Source organism: Macaca mulatta, chromosome 14 (genome assembly GCF_049350105.2).
Source record: "Macaca mulatta isolate MMU2019108-1 chromosome 14, T2T-MMU8v2.0, whole genome shotgun sequence".
Classification (NCBI taxonomy): domain Eukaryota; kingdom Metazoa; phylum Chordata; class Mammalia; order Primates; family Cercopithecidae; genus Macaca; species Macaca mulatta.
Genome location: NC_133419.1, coordinates 60,954 through 77,609, shown reverse-complemented (window position 1 = coordinate 77,609; position 16,656 = coordinate 60,954). Strand labels below are relative to the sequence as shown.

Genomic DNA, 16,656 nt, shown 5'->3' with positions numbered 1-16,656 from the left:
CAGCCTCTGGAGATCCCCCTCTTCAGGCTCAGCGGACACCCCACCTTCCCTGTCCACGTATTCCTTGTACTCCCTGTATTACCCATTGATGTGTAACAGGTCACCCTAAAGCTTCACTTAAAATAGCAATGATTTATCGTGTCTCATTGGATTGGAGACGGGGTACTGCCTCAGGGTTGGCCGTCTTTGCTCTATCATGTCGAGGCCTCACTGGGAGATGTGGTCCTGGGGCTGCCTTCACTTGAAGGCTCACTCACAGGTCCAGAGGTCAGTGCTGGTGAGTGGAGGGCCTGGCCGGCCTGAATGCCTGTGGCCGGGCTGAGTGCCCAGATGAAGCATTCAGTCTCACCATGGTTGGGCTTCCTCACAACATGATGGCTGGTGCTGGAGCAAACATGGACACGTGGCAGAAGGGTGGGGGTAGGGTGGGCTCTGGTGTCCAGGCAGAAGCTGTTTCCTTGGCATGTTGTATGCCTGGCCTCAGAAGCCTGGTGGCATCACTTCTGCCTCTTTATTCAGGAGACCCACAGGCTGCAGCGTCTTTGAGTTCAAGGCAGAAAGCATCAGGAGGGACAGTGTGGAGCAGGGTGTCCGAGGCACTCAGGCGCTCCCATCTCTCCCCACACAGACCCTGGGCCCTCCCATCTCTCCAAGCTGACCCTGGGCCCTAGAAGCCAGGATGGGACCCATGTGAGCTGACAGCGCATGGGACTCCTTTCTGGAAAAGCCTGATCTTTTCACCAAGACAAACCTCATTAATGCAATGTGATTTATTAAATACTTTCGGCACAGCAGAAAACAAGATTAACATATGGTAAAATAGCATAGAAAAAAAGTAACTGGTTACAGTTGCCCAAACAAGCGTGCTCTGCCCTGCAGGGCCAGGCTGGCCCAGCCCAGCTGGTGAAGACAGCCTCGAGCTCTGTGGCCTGGTGGATCTCTTGTGCAGACGCTGGGCGTGATGCAGCTACTCCACATCAACCACCAGGGGAATCATGTAGTCAGAGTGTTTGATGCCAAAGGTGACAACTGGGGCGCAGGGCTTGGTCAGGGTCACCTGGGAGAGGAGGGGCTATGATAAGAGCCAGCACCCCTGCCCCCACCTGCAGGTCTCTGCCCTGGCTGGGGCTGGGCTGCTGTCCTTCCGGAACCTGGGGCCAAGGTGGCCAGCAGCTGTGCTCCCAGTTTGAACACAGAGGACTCAGCAGTAGTAGCTGTCACGGTGTCTAGGGAAAAGGGCAAGGCCTCTGCTTCCTGTCCCTGAAGGGTTACCTGTGGGGCTAGTGCTGGAAGTACAGGGTCCTCAGGGTGCAGGTGCCTCCCCTCCCCACCCACCCCTCCACCCCCTCTTGGCTGTGTCCTTCCATAGCCCAACGCTGTTTCCCCTTGTCTGTGTCCCAACCCCCCTCCCCTGCTCTTTCCTACATGTTCCTCTGGGTCAGGCCCCCGACCCCACCCTGACCCCTCTGAGCTGTGCTCTTCCTGGACCTTCTCAGGGCTGTGGGCGCCTGGTCCTGGCTTGAGGGTCTTGTCCCCTGGGGGCTCTACACGGGCAGCCATGGTGTACTGCGGAGCCTTGAACTTGGTCACCTGCACGTCAGTCTGGTGGTAGGCTGCGGGACCTGGGGTCTGAGAGGTAAAGGAGGCTCAGACAAACTCGGCCTACCCAGGGCGCATGGCCCTAGAGGACAGGGAGCAAACTTGGACGGAGTGTTTCAGGCCGAGTCAACAGGGTCAGCTACAAGTTGGTGCCCGTGCATCAAGGTCCCCTTCTGTCTTCTGTCACACTGTGGAGACCACACCCCCCTGCTTGTGGGGCACCTTCTCATGTGGGGGTCGCTTCCTCCATTTCAGCCTCATGCTGGCAATGACCTCCCCCGTGTGTGCCAGTCCTGGGAACATCCCTGAGCCTGTGTGAGAGAGGCTGTCGCTGCCCCGCTGGACCTGAGGGCCTGGGGCTGGCAAAACCAACGTGGACAAGGGCTGCTGGGTGCCACGATGCTGCTTTCCCATCTCAGGCCCCTCAAGCTCTCAGGCATGTGCCACCCAGGGCCTTCGCACTGGCTGTTTCTGAAACCAAGACCCTCCTCCCGCAAACAGCTCATGGTTTATTTTTTCCTCCTCCCCTTCTTTCTTGCCATCCTGTCTAAGATTGCCTCTCTCTCTCCAGGCAGTGCTTCATAAACCCCATCTCTTGTCCTCAGCACTGTCCAAGCTGGGGCCTGGGCCTCTCCCTTCTGGCCTATTGCCTGCCCCTCCTCAGCACTGTAGCATGACCCCAGCATGTGGCAGGCACCCAGAGGATGAAGGGCTGAGAGGGCTGAGGGGCATTGGCAAGGCAGGGCCGAGCTGGTGAGTCCTGGGTTCTGGGGGAGGGTTCAGATGACTGGGGGTGATTCTCTGTTCTCAGCTGGGGTGACCCTTGCCTTGTGTAGGTCGTCGCTGAAGCTGCCCAGCTTGCTGCGGCCCTTGATGGAAAAGGAGGGCTGGGAGACCTTGCCGACGGTGTTGGGCCCCATCACCATGGGCAGCATGTACGCAGCGGGGCCTGCAGGGTGGACGGGAGCCTCAGGGTGGACGGGAGCCTCAGGGTGGACGGGAGCCTCAGGGTGGAACAGGGCCCACCGCTCCCTCCCTGGGGCTCCCCCAACTCTGGACGGGAGCCTCAGGCCGGAACAGGGCCCACAGCTCCTTCCCTGGGTTCCCCCAACTCTGGAGATCAGCTGTCAGGCTGCCCCATCTCACCCACCCCACCCAGGATCCACAGGTCCATTTGGCTGAGGATGGTTGGGGCTGCTGCAGACCTGGGGTGCTGTCCACTCGGAACGTCTTTGTTCGGGCGGAGATGGAGTGGCTGGGCGCTGAGTCAAACACGTACTTGGTGGATTTCTCTGGAAAGTAGTCACCTGGACAAGGAGCCAAGGGGGTTTCTGGGACAAGCAGGTGGGTATGCAGCCCAGTTTGGGGGCTCGAGGACTCCCCAACATTCCTGGCATTGGGCCCCTGGGCTCCAACACAGGTGGTGACCAAGTCTGGTCAGGGGGTGTCCAGGATGGAAATACTGACTTCGGGGCTGGGGAGACAAGGGCCATTTTTGAGCAGGGAGAGTGGGGTCTGACGTTGGCCTGGCAGAGAAAGGTCCAGGTCGAAGCTGGGTTCTAGGGCCAGAGTCTTCTCTGCCCAGGTGTGATGGTGGCCCTTCAAGAGAGAAAGATGGGACAGGAGGAGCCTGGACGGCTGAGCTCTCTCACACCCTTGCTGCCATGAGGTTAGGGTCACCCAGCAGGGAGGGGCAGGCCCGGGGCTGCGCAGGGCAGGAGCCTGAGACAGGGTCACTAACCTGGGCCGGGGGTCAGCAGAGTCTTGCTGTGGTAGCGCCCCAGGATGGAGTAGGCAGGGCCAAGGTCCTTGCCAGTCCTCAGTATCTTGGGGTTTACATTATAACGGGGTCCTGGGGAGCAGTTCTCTGCCAGGAGCATGGGGGCCCCGCGGAAGCTGTAGGCTGGCGCACGGAGCTTGGTGGGCGTGTGCTTCACGAAGCCTGTGGACACAGTGGGCCCTGAGCAGCCTGGACCTGCCCTTCTCCCCGCGGGGAGTCAGGGATCAAGCCCCAGGCCCTTCCCGGCCCCCCCACCTGCCCGCCTGGCTCCTGACCCTCCCAGGCTCTCAGGCTCTTACCAGTTGTTGGTGGAATCAGGTACTTGGGTCCAGGGCTGCTGTAGAGGGCCATGATGGGTCCCCGGGGGCGATGGGGCCTCCAGGTGCCCATCCATACCTCCTCCGTCATGGCCAGCTCTGTCCATAAGTGAGAGGCTTACCAGGTGCTGGGAGGCCCGACCCTGTCCCAGGCCAGCCCCTGATGCCCCCGTCCCTGCTCTTGCTGACACTGAGGGGTAGACCTGCTGAACCTGCCACAGCGTCCTCAGTGGGGATCTCCAGCTGGGAGCCAGGAGTAAGGGATGGTAGGCGCTTTCTGCATGGGACTGTGAGCTCCTCACCAGCTTAACTGTATCCCAGAGCTACTGTCCATGCTGGCCCTCAACTCACCACCGTTTTCGGCTCTAAGGGAGCCCTGGGCGGGTTTCTCCTACTTAGAGTGGTGATCAAAGACGGGGAACTTCTTGATTGAGGCTGTGCTGAGGGGCAGGGAGGGGGCCCCCCAGGAGGGAACTATAACTTCTTTGGCGCAGGGACAGCACTCAGAGCAGCCTACGGACCCATCCTCCTCAGAGACCGTCCTGTCCCCCCTGGCCTTGGTGCCAGGGAGTTCCTGCAAAAGGAGCATGGAGAGAAAGGCCTTCTCTCTTCAGGGGCTTACAGAATTGGGGAGAGGTCCCCCAGTCTAAACTCTAGAATGTGGCTCTGTGGGATGACGGGTTCTAGATTCTGTCTGTGTGACCAAGACAATGGCCTCTGCCTTTGATCCCCTCACCAGATCTCACCACCAGGTCCCCTCACCAGGTTCCACCAACAGGACACCCCTATAAGTCCCCCTGACCAGGTTCCCCTCACCAGGCCTCCCACCACCATGTCCACTCACCAGGTCCTCCTCGCCAGGTTTCCTTGGCCTTGTCCCCTCACCAGGTTCCCCTCACCATGTCCCCTCACCAGGTTCCCCTCACCACGTCCCCTCACCAGGTTCCCCTCACCACATCCCCTCACCAGGTTCCCCTCACCACGTCCCCTCACCAGGTACTCCTCACCAGGTCCCCTCACCAAATCCTCCTCGCCATGTTTCCTTGGCCACGTCCCCTCACCAGGTACTCCTCGCCACGTCCCCTCACCAAGGCCCCCCCATGTCCCCTCACCAGATTCCCCTAAGTTCCCTCACCAGACCACCCCTCACCAGGCCCCCTCACCGTGTTTCTCTCACCAGGTCCCCTCAACCAGGCGTCTCCTCATGAAGTCCCCCTCACTGGGTCCCCTCACCAGGTCCCCTGTAACCAAGTCCTCCAGGGCCCCCTCCTAGGGCTTCGTCAGCCAAATGGAAATCCAGGCAGAGACCATCTAGGCAGGTGGACAGAGCACAGAGCCAGACAGCACCGCGTGGCCTCCTGGCCAGGCTCAGACAGGACAGAGGTGTGGAGAGGGGGTCAGGGCAGTGAAGTTTCAGGGCTCAGCACCCAGGGTGGCCAAGGATGTGTCAGTTCCACTCAGCTGTGCCCCCAGAAGAGACGATAGATTGGGAAACTGAGGTGCTGGAAGGTTCTGGCTGTGGGAGAGCCTGGGATCCAGGGTCAGGATTAGGGTCTGTGCTGGTTGTGGTGGGCGTGAGTCATTGTGGGCGCTGCTGCTGCCCTGGCTGACCTCGTCAGAGGCTGCTCACCTGTGGCTCCCATCCCCCTTGGACACGGGTGTACCTTTTTTTCTCTCGGCCTTGTCGGGGGTCGTCTTGGGGCTTGAGCTCCTCCCAGTGTCTTCTAGGCAGACTCTTTCCTTGGACGACTTTGGGAAGAGAGATTGTTCTCAAACCCGCTGGACCTGGGCTGCCTGTGTGACTGTTTTTTGCACACAGCTATTGTCTTACGACACCAGCTTTCAGATGCTGAGCAACCCCCGCCCTGACCTAGCCCATGGGCGACATGGGGTCTGTGTCCACCCAGTCCTGGACACTTCCTTTTTCTGGGGCTCCCTGTCTCTCCCACATCATACTGCTGCCTCTGCCGCCCGTCTCCCTCTGGACGCCCTCTGTCCACATGGTGCTGTCTGGCTCTGTGCTCTGTCCCCCTGCCTACATGGCGTCTGCCTGGATTTCCATTTTGGGTCTTGCCTGTGGTGTGCCTGCTCCTGTGTGGACCCTGTGTGCCCCTCTGTAGAGGACCTTCACACATGTGCTCCTTGAGCAGGACCCTCTGTCTGTGGGTCTGTGTGTGTGGCTGTGTCCCTGAGTGTGTTCTCAATGTCCCCATTTGTGTGTCCGTCTGTGGGGGGAGAGAGAGGAACCAGAGCCTGAGCTGCGGAAGGCTTTATTGATTACACGGTTTGAGGGTAAATTTCCATGTGGGGAGGTGGTAGTGGGCGGCGTGTCCATGGCTGCTTGTGTGGCAGGTCCTATGGCTGAGCCATGTCTGAGGTCCACTTAGGCACCGTCCTGACTGCCCAGCACATGCACCTGGAAGGCAGACACACGCGGACTAAGAGGGCTGTGATCAATAAGCGGAGAGCCACAGCTCCATCAGGCAAGCAAGGCCCTCTGTGGGGGGATCTGGCATATTGCTGCCCATCTCCTCCCAGCAGCTGAGTGGTGTGTGTGCATGCATGATGGTGTACACACATGTATGTGTGTGCGTATCCCAGTGTGAGCATGCGTGTGTGAATGTGTTTATACATGTGTGCACGCAGTGTGCATTGCATGTCTGCACCTGTGTTTGGATCTCTGTGTATGTTCACATGTGTGCGTGGAGGAGTAGCCCACAGACTGGGGAGGAGCAGGTCAATGGAGTCTGGGGGCCGCTCTGTGGACAGGAGGTCTGGGGTGCCCACCTGAGCTGGCTGATGCGGGTTCAATGTCTGTGGGTGGTGTGATGTCTGTAGGTGGTAGGCTGTGGGGGTGCTGTGTTGGGTGATCTTGGTAAGGCTGCAGGTCTTTAGAAAACGGTGTGCCCCCCCCGCCCTCATACCAGCAACTTGATCAGCTCTGCCTTGTGCATTGGCTGCAGGCCGTCTATGCAGGACTTGAGTTCAGTCATTGCTGCCTTGGCATCTTCGTTGACATTGTACTTGCCCAGGGGCCCCTCATAGAGCTCCTCTGGGGTCCCCACCAGTAGTGTTTGCAGGAAGTCCATGAAAAACTCATTGCAGTCCTCCCCTGTGGCCAGCCCTGCATCACGAGCGAGATGATGCCAAGACAGGACAGGGTGACTCCGGTGCAACCACAGCCCCGGACCTGCCCCAGGGCTCCAACCTCCATGGTCTCCAGACCTTCCCCTTCAATGCCCACCCCTCCTCCCCAGGGCTTCCTCCACAACACCCCCAACTCCACCTTGCCCGAAGACCCCTTCACATCCCCCTTAATCTTAGCTGCTCCAGTTTCCACTCAGCATTCCCTGGGATCACCAGGGAAGGAAAGTTAAGCCCCTGGTGTGGGGGAATTTCCCCTGATGAGAAGCTGGTCTGACCAGGGGCTTGAAGGGCCAGGTCAGGCTGGATGGGGCTGGGGTAGGGTCAGCTGGGCTTTGTCTTCGGTTGGGGTGAAGTTGGGTGGGCACGGGTTCTGCAGGGTCCTTACCCACTTCTGTGACAGGTGCAGGTGGAATGTTCACTGCGGGGGCCTAATGCCAGGATTTTACCTTCTCGGGTACCCCCAACCCCCCTGCCCCTGAATGTTCTGGAAACCCAGTGGCACAGACTCACGGCAGATGCAGAACAGGGTGAGGGCCACCAGCAGGAGGGCACGGCTCCCCTTCATGCCAGCAATCTCAGGAGCTGCCTCCAGCCAGAATCCCGGGTTTTTATGCCTCACCGGGCAGCACCTCTCCCACAGGGCGGACCAGACCTGCCCATTACGATCTGGCAGCCAGCTCAGATGAGGTTTATTCACATCCCTGTCTCCCAGTGGGTGCCAAGCAGCAACAGGCATGGGGTGGCTGTGTGACAGGTGGTTGGCAAGTGGCTTTAGGGTGTGTCAGAGAGAACAGGTGTGTTAGGAGGGAACGCTGGTGAGGGAGGCCATGCCAGCCGGTCGGTGAAGAAGGCAGCGGGTCCTGGTCACCAAGGGCCTCTAGTCATGCCTGCCCTTGAGGCCGAGGGTGGTGGGATCTGGGCTTGGTCCCATGCCTTTCTTTTGAGGTAGGAATCCCTCCTCTTATCACTGTGCTGTGTGATCAGGGTTTGCATCTGGAGGTCTCTAATCAGGCAGGGCCCCCTCAGTACTCAGATGGGGGTGGCTGACTGGGGGAAGGGGGTGCAGGCTGCACCAGTGGACACTGCCGTAGGACTGCCCGGGGACTGTGGATCTATGGGGTGAGGAGCAGCCCAGTGGCAGTGCCTAGAAGAGAGAAGGTGGCCTGAGAGGATCCGAGAGACATAGAGCTGGCCATGCCGGGGCCAGGTCTGAGCAGGAGGTGAGGAATGGGAGAGGCTGGAGGTACATCAGTAGCCAGGACAGCAAGGAGAGGTCGAAGGCCCTGGGGAGATGGTCCCAGGACATATTACAATGGACACAGGAGGTTGGGACACCTGGAGTCACCTAACAAAACCACCCCAAGAGAGGCCATGAGTAGGGGTTTCCCAGTCCAGTCCTCTGGCTGAGCCACACGGTCCAAATACAAAGGGCCCCTGCTGCCACCTGGTGGCTGATGGCGTCCCCAGGATCCCGGGCCACTCGCGTTTAGGGTCTCTGGAAGACCAAGGTCCTTGTTACAGTGAAGGACTCCTAAATGAGCAGAGATTTACACCTACTCCAAACAATGAAATAAAATCCCATCGTGGACAAAGTATGCGGGATGGAAATAAGGCTAGGGTAAGGGTTAGGATGAGGATTATGGTTATGGTAAGGGGTTAAGGGTTAGGGCTCAGCATTGGTTAGGAGTTAGGGATACAGTAGGGCTGGGTTAGGGTTAGGGTTTGGATTAGGGTTCAGGATCGGGTCGGGTTCGGGTCAGGGTCGGGTTGGGTCAGGTTCAGGTCAGGTCAGGGTCGGGTTGGGTCAGGGTCAGGGTTAGGGTTAGGGGTAAGGTCAGGGTCAGGGTTAGGGGTAAGGTCAGGGTCAGGGTTAGGGGTAGGGGTAGGGTTAGGTGTAGGGTTAGGTGTAGGGCTAGGGGTAGGGTTAGGGTTATGGGTTAGGGTCAGGGTTAGGGTCAGGGTCAGGGTTAGGGGTAAGGTCAGGGTCAGGGTGAGGTCTGGGTCAGGGTTAGGGTCAGGGTCAGGGTTCGGGTCGGGATCAGGTTAGGTTTTGGGTTCAGGTTCGGGATCGGGTTAGGTTTCGGATTCGGGTTAGGGTTAGGGTTAGGATTCTGGTTAGAGTTGGGGTTAAGGGTTAGGGTTCGGATTGGGGTTGGGGTTCGGGTTCGGGTTCAGGTTGGGGTTGAGGTTCGGGTTGGGGTTCGTGTTCGGTTTGGGGTCAGGGTTCGGGTTGGGGTCAGGGTCAGGGTTAGGGTCTGGGTCAGGGTCAGGGTCCGGGTCAGGGTCCGGGTCAGGGTCAGGGTCTAGGTCCGTGTCAGGGTCAGGGTCTAGGTCCGTGTCAGGGTCAGGGTCAAGGGTCAGGGTCAGGGGTCAGGGTCAGGAGTTAGGGTCTGGGTCCGAGTCCGGGTTTGGGTTCGGGTTCGGGTTCGGTTTAGGGTTAGAGTTGGGGTTAGGGTTTAGGGTTAGGGTTGGGGTTGGAGTTAGGGTTGGGTTAGGGTTAAGTTTGGGATTGGGGTTGGGGTTGTGGTTAGGGTTAAGGTTAGGGTTAGCAAATTTCTCAACTTGTCGACCGTTGTTATTAACTGAGCGGGAATTAGGAGAGGAGCCTGGTCATCTCCACACAGCTCAGCAGGTACACTGCCCACGTGCCTGTGGATAACAGCGGTTCCTGTAGGGCCGGCATGTGTGGACCAAGTAGCTGTGAAATTTCTTCTGAAGAAAACGCACAGGAGGACGCGGGTGAGCTCAGTGGAGAGGGGCACTACCCCAAGGGACGTCCACATACATGGACTTGTGAACCCCGAATATCTGAAATGATCTCAGTCAATTTGGAAAGTTTATTTTGCCAAGGTTGAGGACGCATGCCTGTGACACAGCCTCCGGAAGTTTTGATGACATGTGCCCAAGGTGGTCGGGACACAACTTGGTTTTATACATTTTAGGGAGACAGGAGACATCAATATATGTAAGATGAACGTTGGTTCCGTCGGGAAAGGTGGGACAACTCGAAGCAGGGAGGGGGATTCCAGGTCACAGGTAGGTGAGAGACAAACTGTTGTATTCTTTTGGGTTTCTGAATAGCCTCCCCAAAGGAGGCCATCAGATATGCACTTATCTCAGTGAGCAGAGGGGTGACTTTGAATAGAAGGGGAGGCAGGTTTGCCCTAAGCAGTTCCCAGCTTTTTTCCCTTTAGATTAGTGATTGTTGGGCCCTCAGATTCATTTTCCTTTCACAGGCTAAACAGCTTTAGGAACTGAAAGGTTCATGAGGCTGTAAGGAAGAGTCGAGTTGCTCCAGGTGAGCCTGGGCCACAACAGCACGCAGGACCTGGGCATCCACGAGGAGCTCCTGGGAGGGTTCGGGAAAGGGAGCCGTGAACCCTGACTATCTGAGATGGTTTCAGGTGATTTAGAAGGTTGATTTTGCCGAGGCTGAGGAGATGCACCCATGACAGCCTCAGGAGATCCTGACGACAAGTGCCCAAGGTGGTCAGGGCACAGCTTGGTTTTAGGGAGACATGAGACGTCAGTCAATACATGTCAGAAGTACCTTGCTTCCATCCAGAAAGGTGGGGACAACTGGAAGCAGGGAGGGGGCTTCCAAGGTCACAGGTAGGTGAGAGACAAATGTTGCGTTGTTTTGAGTTTCTGGTTAGTCTCTCTAAAGGAGGCGATCGGATGTGCACCTATCTTAGTGAGGAGATAGATGATTTGGAATAGAATGGGAGGCAGGTTTGCGTTGAGCCGTTCCCAGCTTGGCTTTTCCCTTTAGCTTAGTAATTTTGGGGCCCCAAGATTTTCTATTCACAGAGCCTATGACTAGATTTGCATGTTTAGATCCTGCGAGGAGGCGGCTACACACATGCAGAAGTCATGCTGGTGGCCTGGACTCCGAAGGGAGAGAAGTGGATTTGAGAGACATTTAGGAGGTAGGATTGCCGGGGCCTTGGTGATAGCTTGGATGTGGAGGGCAGAGCAGGAGGGGTGTCAAGCAGATATTGCTCTTAGATTACCACCTGGGATATTAGGGAGAGTGAGTGGGCTGTTTTTTCTTTGTTAGGCAGAACTTGGTTTTGTGGTGCAGTAGGGTGCCTCAAACCAAAGGCCTGACTTCCTCATACAGGCCAGACCCCACATGGCCGTTCCTGTGACTGCCAGGCCACTTTGAGGCTGAGAGAGGTGGTTTTGTCTGGCCTCTGCCCTGCACGTGTTTACGAATGACTTCTCTGTGTTGGCAGATTTGGGGGTCCACCAGATAGGATCCTGTGAAGAGACCTCAAAGGTCTTTAGTCCAATTTATAAAACATCTTTTTGTTCATTATATCATTTCCACAATCAAAGATGAATAAAATATACAGAGGTTTATTTAGTGAATAAGGTTGATGGTGCACCTGTGCTAGGCAGTGTTTTAGTTCGTTGAGACACCAAGGGGTTGAGACAATCCTTTACCTTGGAGTTTTGTGTCTGTAAGTCCTGCTGTTGAGAGCTGTGTGTGTTAAAATGTCTGATTTGGGCAGGTGAGATCTGGGCCGTCTGTCAGTTAGGTGAGAGGAGGTTGGTGTCCAGCAAGTATCCAGTGCCCCATCAACATCCCAGTTCTTGTCCACCAATCTTCCAGTTCTAGGACTGATGCGGAGGCCCTCAGAGCGACTTCAGAGGGGAAACAGTGTGCTCTGTGGCTGCCTGTTTTGGAGTGTAAATTGTAAATCCTCTGCAAACAAGAAGTTGGAAACAAGTAGCGTTTCAGCTTGAGTTTCTTGTAAATGGCTTGCAGTTGTATGAACCAGAGCATGTAATACCACAGGGCAACACGAGGGTCCCTCTATCACCATTTCTCCCAGTGGCCTAGGTGGGGATTTAAACAGAATAATGTGTGCAGCCTCATTGTGTGAAAGTCCAGTACTTTGTGCTTGGAGTGTCATCAGGGAAGGGCCCCTTACTTTGAAGGCTGCTGCGTCTTGCTCTGTGATAGGAGGCACAACGTGGCCTTGGTCTTACGAAGACCTTGGGTGCCACAGCTCACTTCATCCCTGATCAGCCTGATGCAGGTGCTGGGCCCTGGTTCTGGAGGTGAGAATACACCCTGGGCTTCCACTGCATGGCTGCCCTGTGAGCATTCAGGTGCTTATTTGGGGACTGATACGGAGTCCTGTGCCAGATGCAGTGGTGCACACCTGGGAACCAAGCGTCCCTGCTTCTACTGGAGAATCTGGACAGATGTAAAAGGTAAGAAAGGCTGGGGGTAGGGGTTAGGGTTAAGGTTAGGCTTGGGGCTGGGGTTGGGATTGTGGTTAGGGTTAGGGTTAGGGTTGGGGTTGTGTTTAGGGTTATGATTAGGGTTTAGTGTTAGGGATTAGGGTTTTAGCGTAGCGTTTTAGGGTTATGGTTAGGGGTTAGGGTTGGGGTTATGGTAAGGTGTTAAAGGTTAGGGTTAAGGTTTAGGGTTAAGGTTGGGGTTAAGGGTAACGGTTACAGCTTTTAGGGTTAGGGTACTTGGCAAAATGGTTCTACCCTCTCCCAGGTAACCCTGGCTCTAGGCCCTCTTTTATGTCCTGGCCTGCCCCACCAGTCCCCTGGAGCCCTCTGCTGACCTAACCTCCACGCTGTATGTTCTTACTTATAAGTGGGACATAAGCTATGATGATGATTCCAAGGCCTAAGAATGATAAGTGGGCTTTGGGGACTTAGGGTGAAAGGTGAGAGGGAGGTGAGGGATAAAACCCTACACATGGGGTACATTGTACTCTGCTTGGGCTATGGGTGCACCAAAATCTCAGAAACCATCAATAAAGAACTTTAGCATTTAACCAAAACCACCTGTTCCCCAAAACTATTGAAATAAAATAAAATAAAATAAAATAACAACAACATATATCTTATTCCTTTGGTAGACCACATGGCCTAGCTCAAGAATTGACTAAATACTTGTAAAATATAAGAATAGATGGAACAAGTGGGTAAGCACAGCTCATGCAGAGATGTCCAGCCATTTCAGAAGTGTTAAGGTTCAAAGCAGTGTTCCCTGCGCAGGCCCTGGGGTACCGCATTTTTGGGGAGGCACTGCCATCTCAAGCCTCCTTGTTTATGGCTCATGTTCTAACCCTCACACAGCACATGCTTGTCTTTAAAAACATCAAGGTGAAATAAACCACATGTTAATCAAGGTAGAATAAGTGGGCAATTAGAGAACCCACATAATTTAGTTGTATAATAGTAAACTTCTGCTGCATATTTAAAGGAAAATAGACAAGATAATCTTTTTTATAAAAAGTGAAATTATTCCACTGTTTCTGAATACTCACTGCTAAAACTCCACACTGAAGCACTGCCCAGAATGGTGGCCCGTGAAGCGTTCTCAGTCTGGGACACGTTATTCCTCTTGTGTAAAAACTGCACCACTTTCAGACAGACTCTCAGGCAAAGACACAGAAAATTATCTCATTATTAGATTCGTGATCTGTTAGAGGTTTCCTATCACTGAGGTCATCTGAGCCAGTAGTTTTCAAAATGAGTTGATGGCTTCATATCCTAAAATGTTGCATTTAAATTCTAGTTAAAAATAGTTTACTGTATTTTTCCATTCTAAGACAGATTTTTTTTTATGCTTTACTTTTTCTGGAATTAACATGCATCTTCCAATTGATCCACTGCATTAAATATGATGAGATCTCTTCTGTTCTTCTAAAAAATTATCAATAGTTTTGTGATGAATATCGATTTAATAGCGTCTCAGAATTTAAAACATCCAGGTTACAATCATTAACTCTTCTACAAGATTTACATACAAGAAGGTCATATTTCTTTCATTTTATAAGTCAAATTATATCTAGCAGAAACTCCCATGTGTCGAGATGTGGAAGATTCCAATTCACGGAGGTTCCTCGTCATATTCTGTGCCAGATACTGGAGGCTGGGATGGTGGCACTTCATGCTCCTCACCTTCCTGTCTCACTACTTTTCCTGAGACTGCCAACTGCTGGCCCTTTACTCTGAAGGGGGTGAGAGGACCACTGCCCTGGCACTGGGGAGGGGATGCTCCTCACAGCACGGGAAGTGCCAGGAAGGCAGCCGTCACATGCCAGAACCTTGGCCACACCAACCACATCTGGGGAATTGTATGTGACTAGGGCCTAGCCCATTAGGAATGCTACTGTTCTGGGAACATCTCCCCGGCATCCTCATTTTGTTTTCCCATTGGCTAGTCCAGCTTAACCCCTTAGATGATTCTAGATCTCCCCTGAAAATACCTAGGTGAGAGTTATCCAGGCAAATTCTCTTTTCCTCCTTTAAAACCATAAAGGCCATATGCGTGCGCGCGTGTGTGTGTGTGTGTGTGTGTGTGTGTGTGTGTGCACGTTACAGAGAGGCCTAATCTGCAAAAGCACAGCTTTGCCTTCAGGAAATAGACGGGAAAAGGGAAAAGGGCTGCTTTATTATTTCCTTGTGCCTTCAAAGCACACACGAATAAAATATCAGTTAGTACTTTCTCTAGTAATTCCATCTGTAACATTGAGCATTTAAAAGTTGTTGTAATACATTTAAATACCATGCCCAGACAAGCGCATTATAAAATATAGCATTAATGAAACAATTAAATGTCCCAACTTAACCTGTCTTCTTGTAAGCCGTGAAATAAATTTCTCCCACTATCTCTATGAATATGTTTACCATTTGTGCAAATATACCACTGAATAGAGATAGTAGACAATTTTTATTTTGACAGCAATCCACTCGTAAAATTACACACAAAAATTCTGCTATAACCTGTGTGCATTGGCAGATGCAATTAAATGTGAGCCAAGGCCCATTTGTTCATGCATGTGTTTTTATGATTTTGTCTGTTCCTTTTTTTGAATTACATATTTATAATACAGAATGTGAGAAGAGTTAGCTCTTTGTAGTTATTTAGCTGTAAGACATAGAAAACTGTTCTAGAACCTTTAAAAAGCAGTTGCAGGAATTTTTTTAAAGTCCCTGAAATTATAAGTCAAGATATTATTTTAAATTATTATTCTTTGAAACTACTTTTCTGTATACATCAAGATTTATCAACAACATATTAACAAAGTAGGAAAGTATAGTTACCATATTGTATAATGGCACCTCATGTTGCTTATTTCTTTTATAATTAAGTCATAAATTGAGCTCACAAAAATGTTTGTATTAATAAAATGATTATCATTGGTAATGTTGGAGTTTTTCTTGTACATTTTTATGTAACAACAAAAAAAGTTTTTACTATTAAAAATGGTTTAAAAAAAATTGGAGGAAGCCGAACCTTCATTTTATAAATACAATAACCTGAGGCTCATCAGGGCTGGTGACTCTCACAGGCGCACACCCCGCATTGCTGGATATCGGCTCAGGATCCAGAATGAATTTGAGCAATTCATGCTAAATTAATAAATGCACTTTAAAATAGGCCCATATTAATCCCAAAGTAACTAAACCCGTGGAATTTGTAAAAGAAGATGTTTATGAATGAGGACATGGCCTTTCGACATTAGTTCTGATTCTCCCCTTTCTAAAAGAATCTACAGTCTCTATTTTCTCATGACGAGATTTCAGAGGAGAGCCTGGTGGCACTTACAGCAGACATCACAGATGTCTGAGTGTTTCGGTTGAGGACGGTAAAGGCTTTGTTTGTTTCATAAAACCTTTGTTTTCCAGGGGAGAAAACACAGGTTGAGTCTAAAGTCAATCCTCCCATTGAAATATTTTAATGATGGCCGGGCGCGGTGGCTCAAGCCTGTAATCCCAGCACTTTGGGAGGCCGAGGCGGGCGGATCACGAGGTCAGGAGATCGAGACCATCCTGGCTAACACGGTGAAACCCCGTCTCTACTAAAAATACAAAAAGAAACTAGCCGGGCGAGGTGGCGGGCGCCTGTAGTCACAGCTACTCCGGAGGCTGAGGCAGGAGAATGGCGTGAACCCGGGAGGCGGAGCTTGCAGTGAGCCGAGATCGCGCCACTGCACTCCAGTCTGGGCGACAGAGCGAGACTCCGTCTCAAAAAAAAAAAAAAAAAAAAGAAATATTTTAATGACGCTGAAAAAGGTTGTTGTGTTTCGCAGGTGCAAGTGGAGCTGTGCAGTCCTGACTTCTGAGTGGAGCTAGAGGAGAATTATGTTAATGCATTTGCACTCCTTTCTCAATTTTTAAATATAAATATACTTAAGCAACGCTTTTTAATGAGAATAAAATAGTTTAACAACGTTTACGCACCTATTTTAGTTATTACATTCTCTAAGCTATTTTTATCCTCACAACCATGGAAGCACTCCACCGTCTCCATTTCAGAAAGTAGACAGTAACTGAACAAAACTGTCCACTTTTAAAAAACATGATTTATTTCATTATGAAAGTTCATAGTTGATGTAATTAATACCTTTTTGTGGTCTTAATTCAATGGGTGTGGGCATCTGCACGCTGTCGTGGGTCCACCGTTGTGGTGAAATCGCACACAGTGGTGTCACTGCCCTAAACAGCCAGGGCTCTCTGCCTATCCATCCTTTCCTCTCCTCAACCCCTGTCAACCATTGATTGTTTTACTATCTATGTAATTTTCCCTTTTCCAAAATGTCATGTAATTGGAATCATACAGTATGTAGCCTTTTTGGCTTCTTTCACTTAGTGGTATGCATTTTGGGTCCCTGTGTGCCTTTTCATGATTAGATAGCTCATTTATTTTCTCACTGAATGATATTCCATTGTCTGTAGGTACCAGAATTTATTTATCCATTCACCTACTGAAGGACATGTTGGTTGCCTCCAGTTTCTGGTAATCCTGAATAAAGCTCTGAACATTTGTGT

At 52.4% G+C, this 16,656-nt stretch overlaps 2 protein-coding genes and 1 long non-coding RNA gene across 3 annotated transcripts; 1 reads left to right on the top strand and 2 right to left on the bottom strand.

The window, feature by feature from the left end:
• Positions 1 to 818: 818 nt before the first annotated feature.
• CIMAP1A (ciliary microtubule associated protein 1A) lies at positions 819 to 3,912 on the bottom strand. The gene is made up of 6 exons (XM_001082750.5): positions 3,679 to 3,912; positions 3,341 to 3,541; positions 2,805 to 2,906; positions 2,427 to 2,548; positions 1,489 to 1,629; positions 819 to 1,057 (listed from the first exon to the last, which is right to left on the bottom strand). Exons 1-6 carry the CDS (start codon positions 3,785 to 3,787, stop codon positions 968 to 970), a joined length of 765 nt encoding a protein of 254 aa, XP_001082750.1. The 5' UTR covers positions 3,788 to 3,912; the 3' UTR covers positions 819 to 967.
• Positions 3,913 to 6,029: 2,117 nt separating this feature from the next.
• Positions 6,030 to 7,422, bottom strand: SCGB1C1 (secretoglobin family 1C member 1). The gene is made up of 3 exons (NM_001193437.1): positions 7,354 to 7,422; positions 6,621 to 6,820; positions 6,030 to 6,112 (listed from the first exon to the last, which is right to left on the bottom strand). The coding sequence occupies exons 1-3, from the start codon at positions 7,406 to 7,408 to the stop codon at positions 6,080 to 6,082; spliced, it is 288 nt and encodes a 95-aa protein (NP_001180366.1). The 5' UTR covers positions 7,409 to 7,422; the 3' UTR covers positions 6,030 to 6,079.
• A 2,585-nt stretch (positions 7,423 to 10,007) lies between these two features.
• On the top strand, positions 10,008 to 15,028 carry LOC144334017 (uncharacterized). The gene is made up of 5 exons (XR_013403351.1): positions 10,008 to 10,141; positions 10,681 to 10,772; positions 11,882 to 11,913; positions 12,002 to 12,069; positions 13,674 to 15,028. It is a non-coding gene; the product is annotated as an uncharacterized LOC144334017 (long non-coding RNA).
• The last annotated feature ends 1,628 nt before the right edge of the window (positions 15,029 to 16,656 follow it).

Excerpts from the sequence above, each read along its gene's own strand:
- CIMAP1A (XM_001082750.5), bottom strand. The coding sequence starts at position 3,787 with ATGACGGAGGAGGTATGGATGGGCACCTGGAGGCCCCATCGCCCCCGG. Across the intron at positions 2,907-3,340 it reads TCTGCTGACCCCCGGCCCAG|GTGACTACTTTCCAGAGAAA; the intron begins GTTAGTGACCCT and ends CTCCTTGTCCAG. Across the intron at positions 1,058-1,488 it reads GCGCCCACAGCCCTGAGAAG|GTGACCCTGACCAAGCCCTG; the intron begins GTCCAGGAAGAG and ends CTCCTCTCCCAG.
- SCGB1C1 (NM_001193437.1), bottom strand. The coding sequence starts at position 7,408 with ATGAAGGGGAGCCGTGCCCTCCTGCTGGTGGCCCTCACCCTGTTCTGC. Across the intron at positions 6,821-7,353 it reads CACCCTGTTCTGCATCTGCC|GGCTGGCCACAGGGGAGGAC; the intron begins GTGAGTCTGTGC and ends CTCGTGATGCAG. Across the intron at positions 6,113-6,620 it reads CAGAGCTGATCAAGTTGCTG|GTGCATGTGCTGGGCAGTCA; the intron begins GTATGAGGGCGG and ends TCTGCCTTCCAG.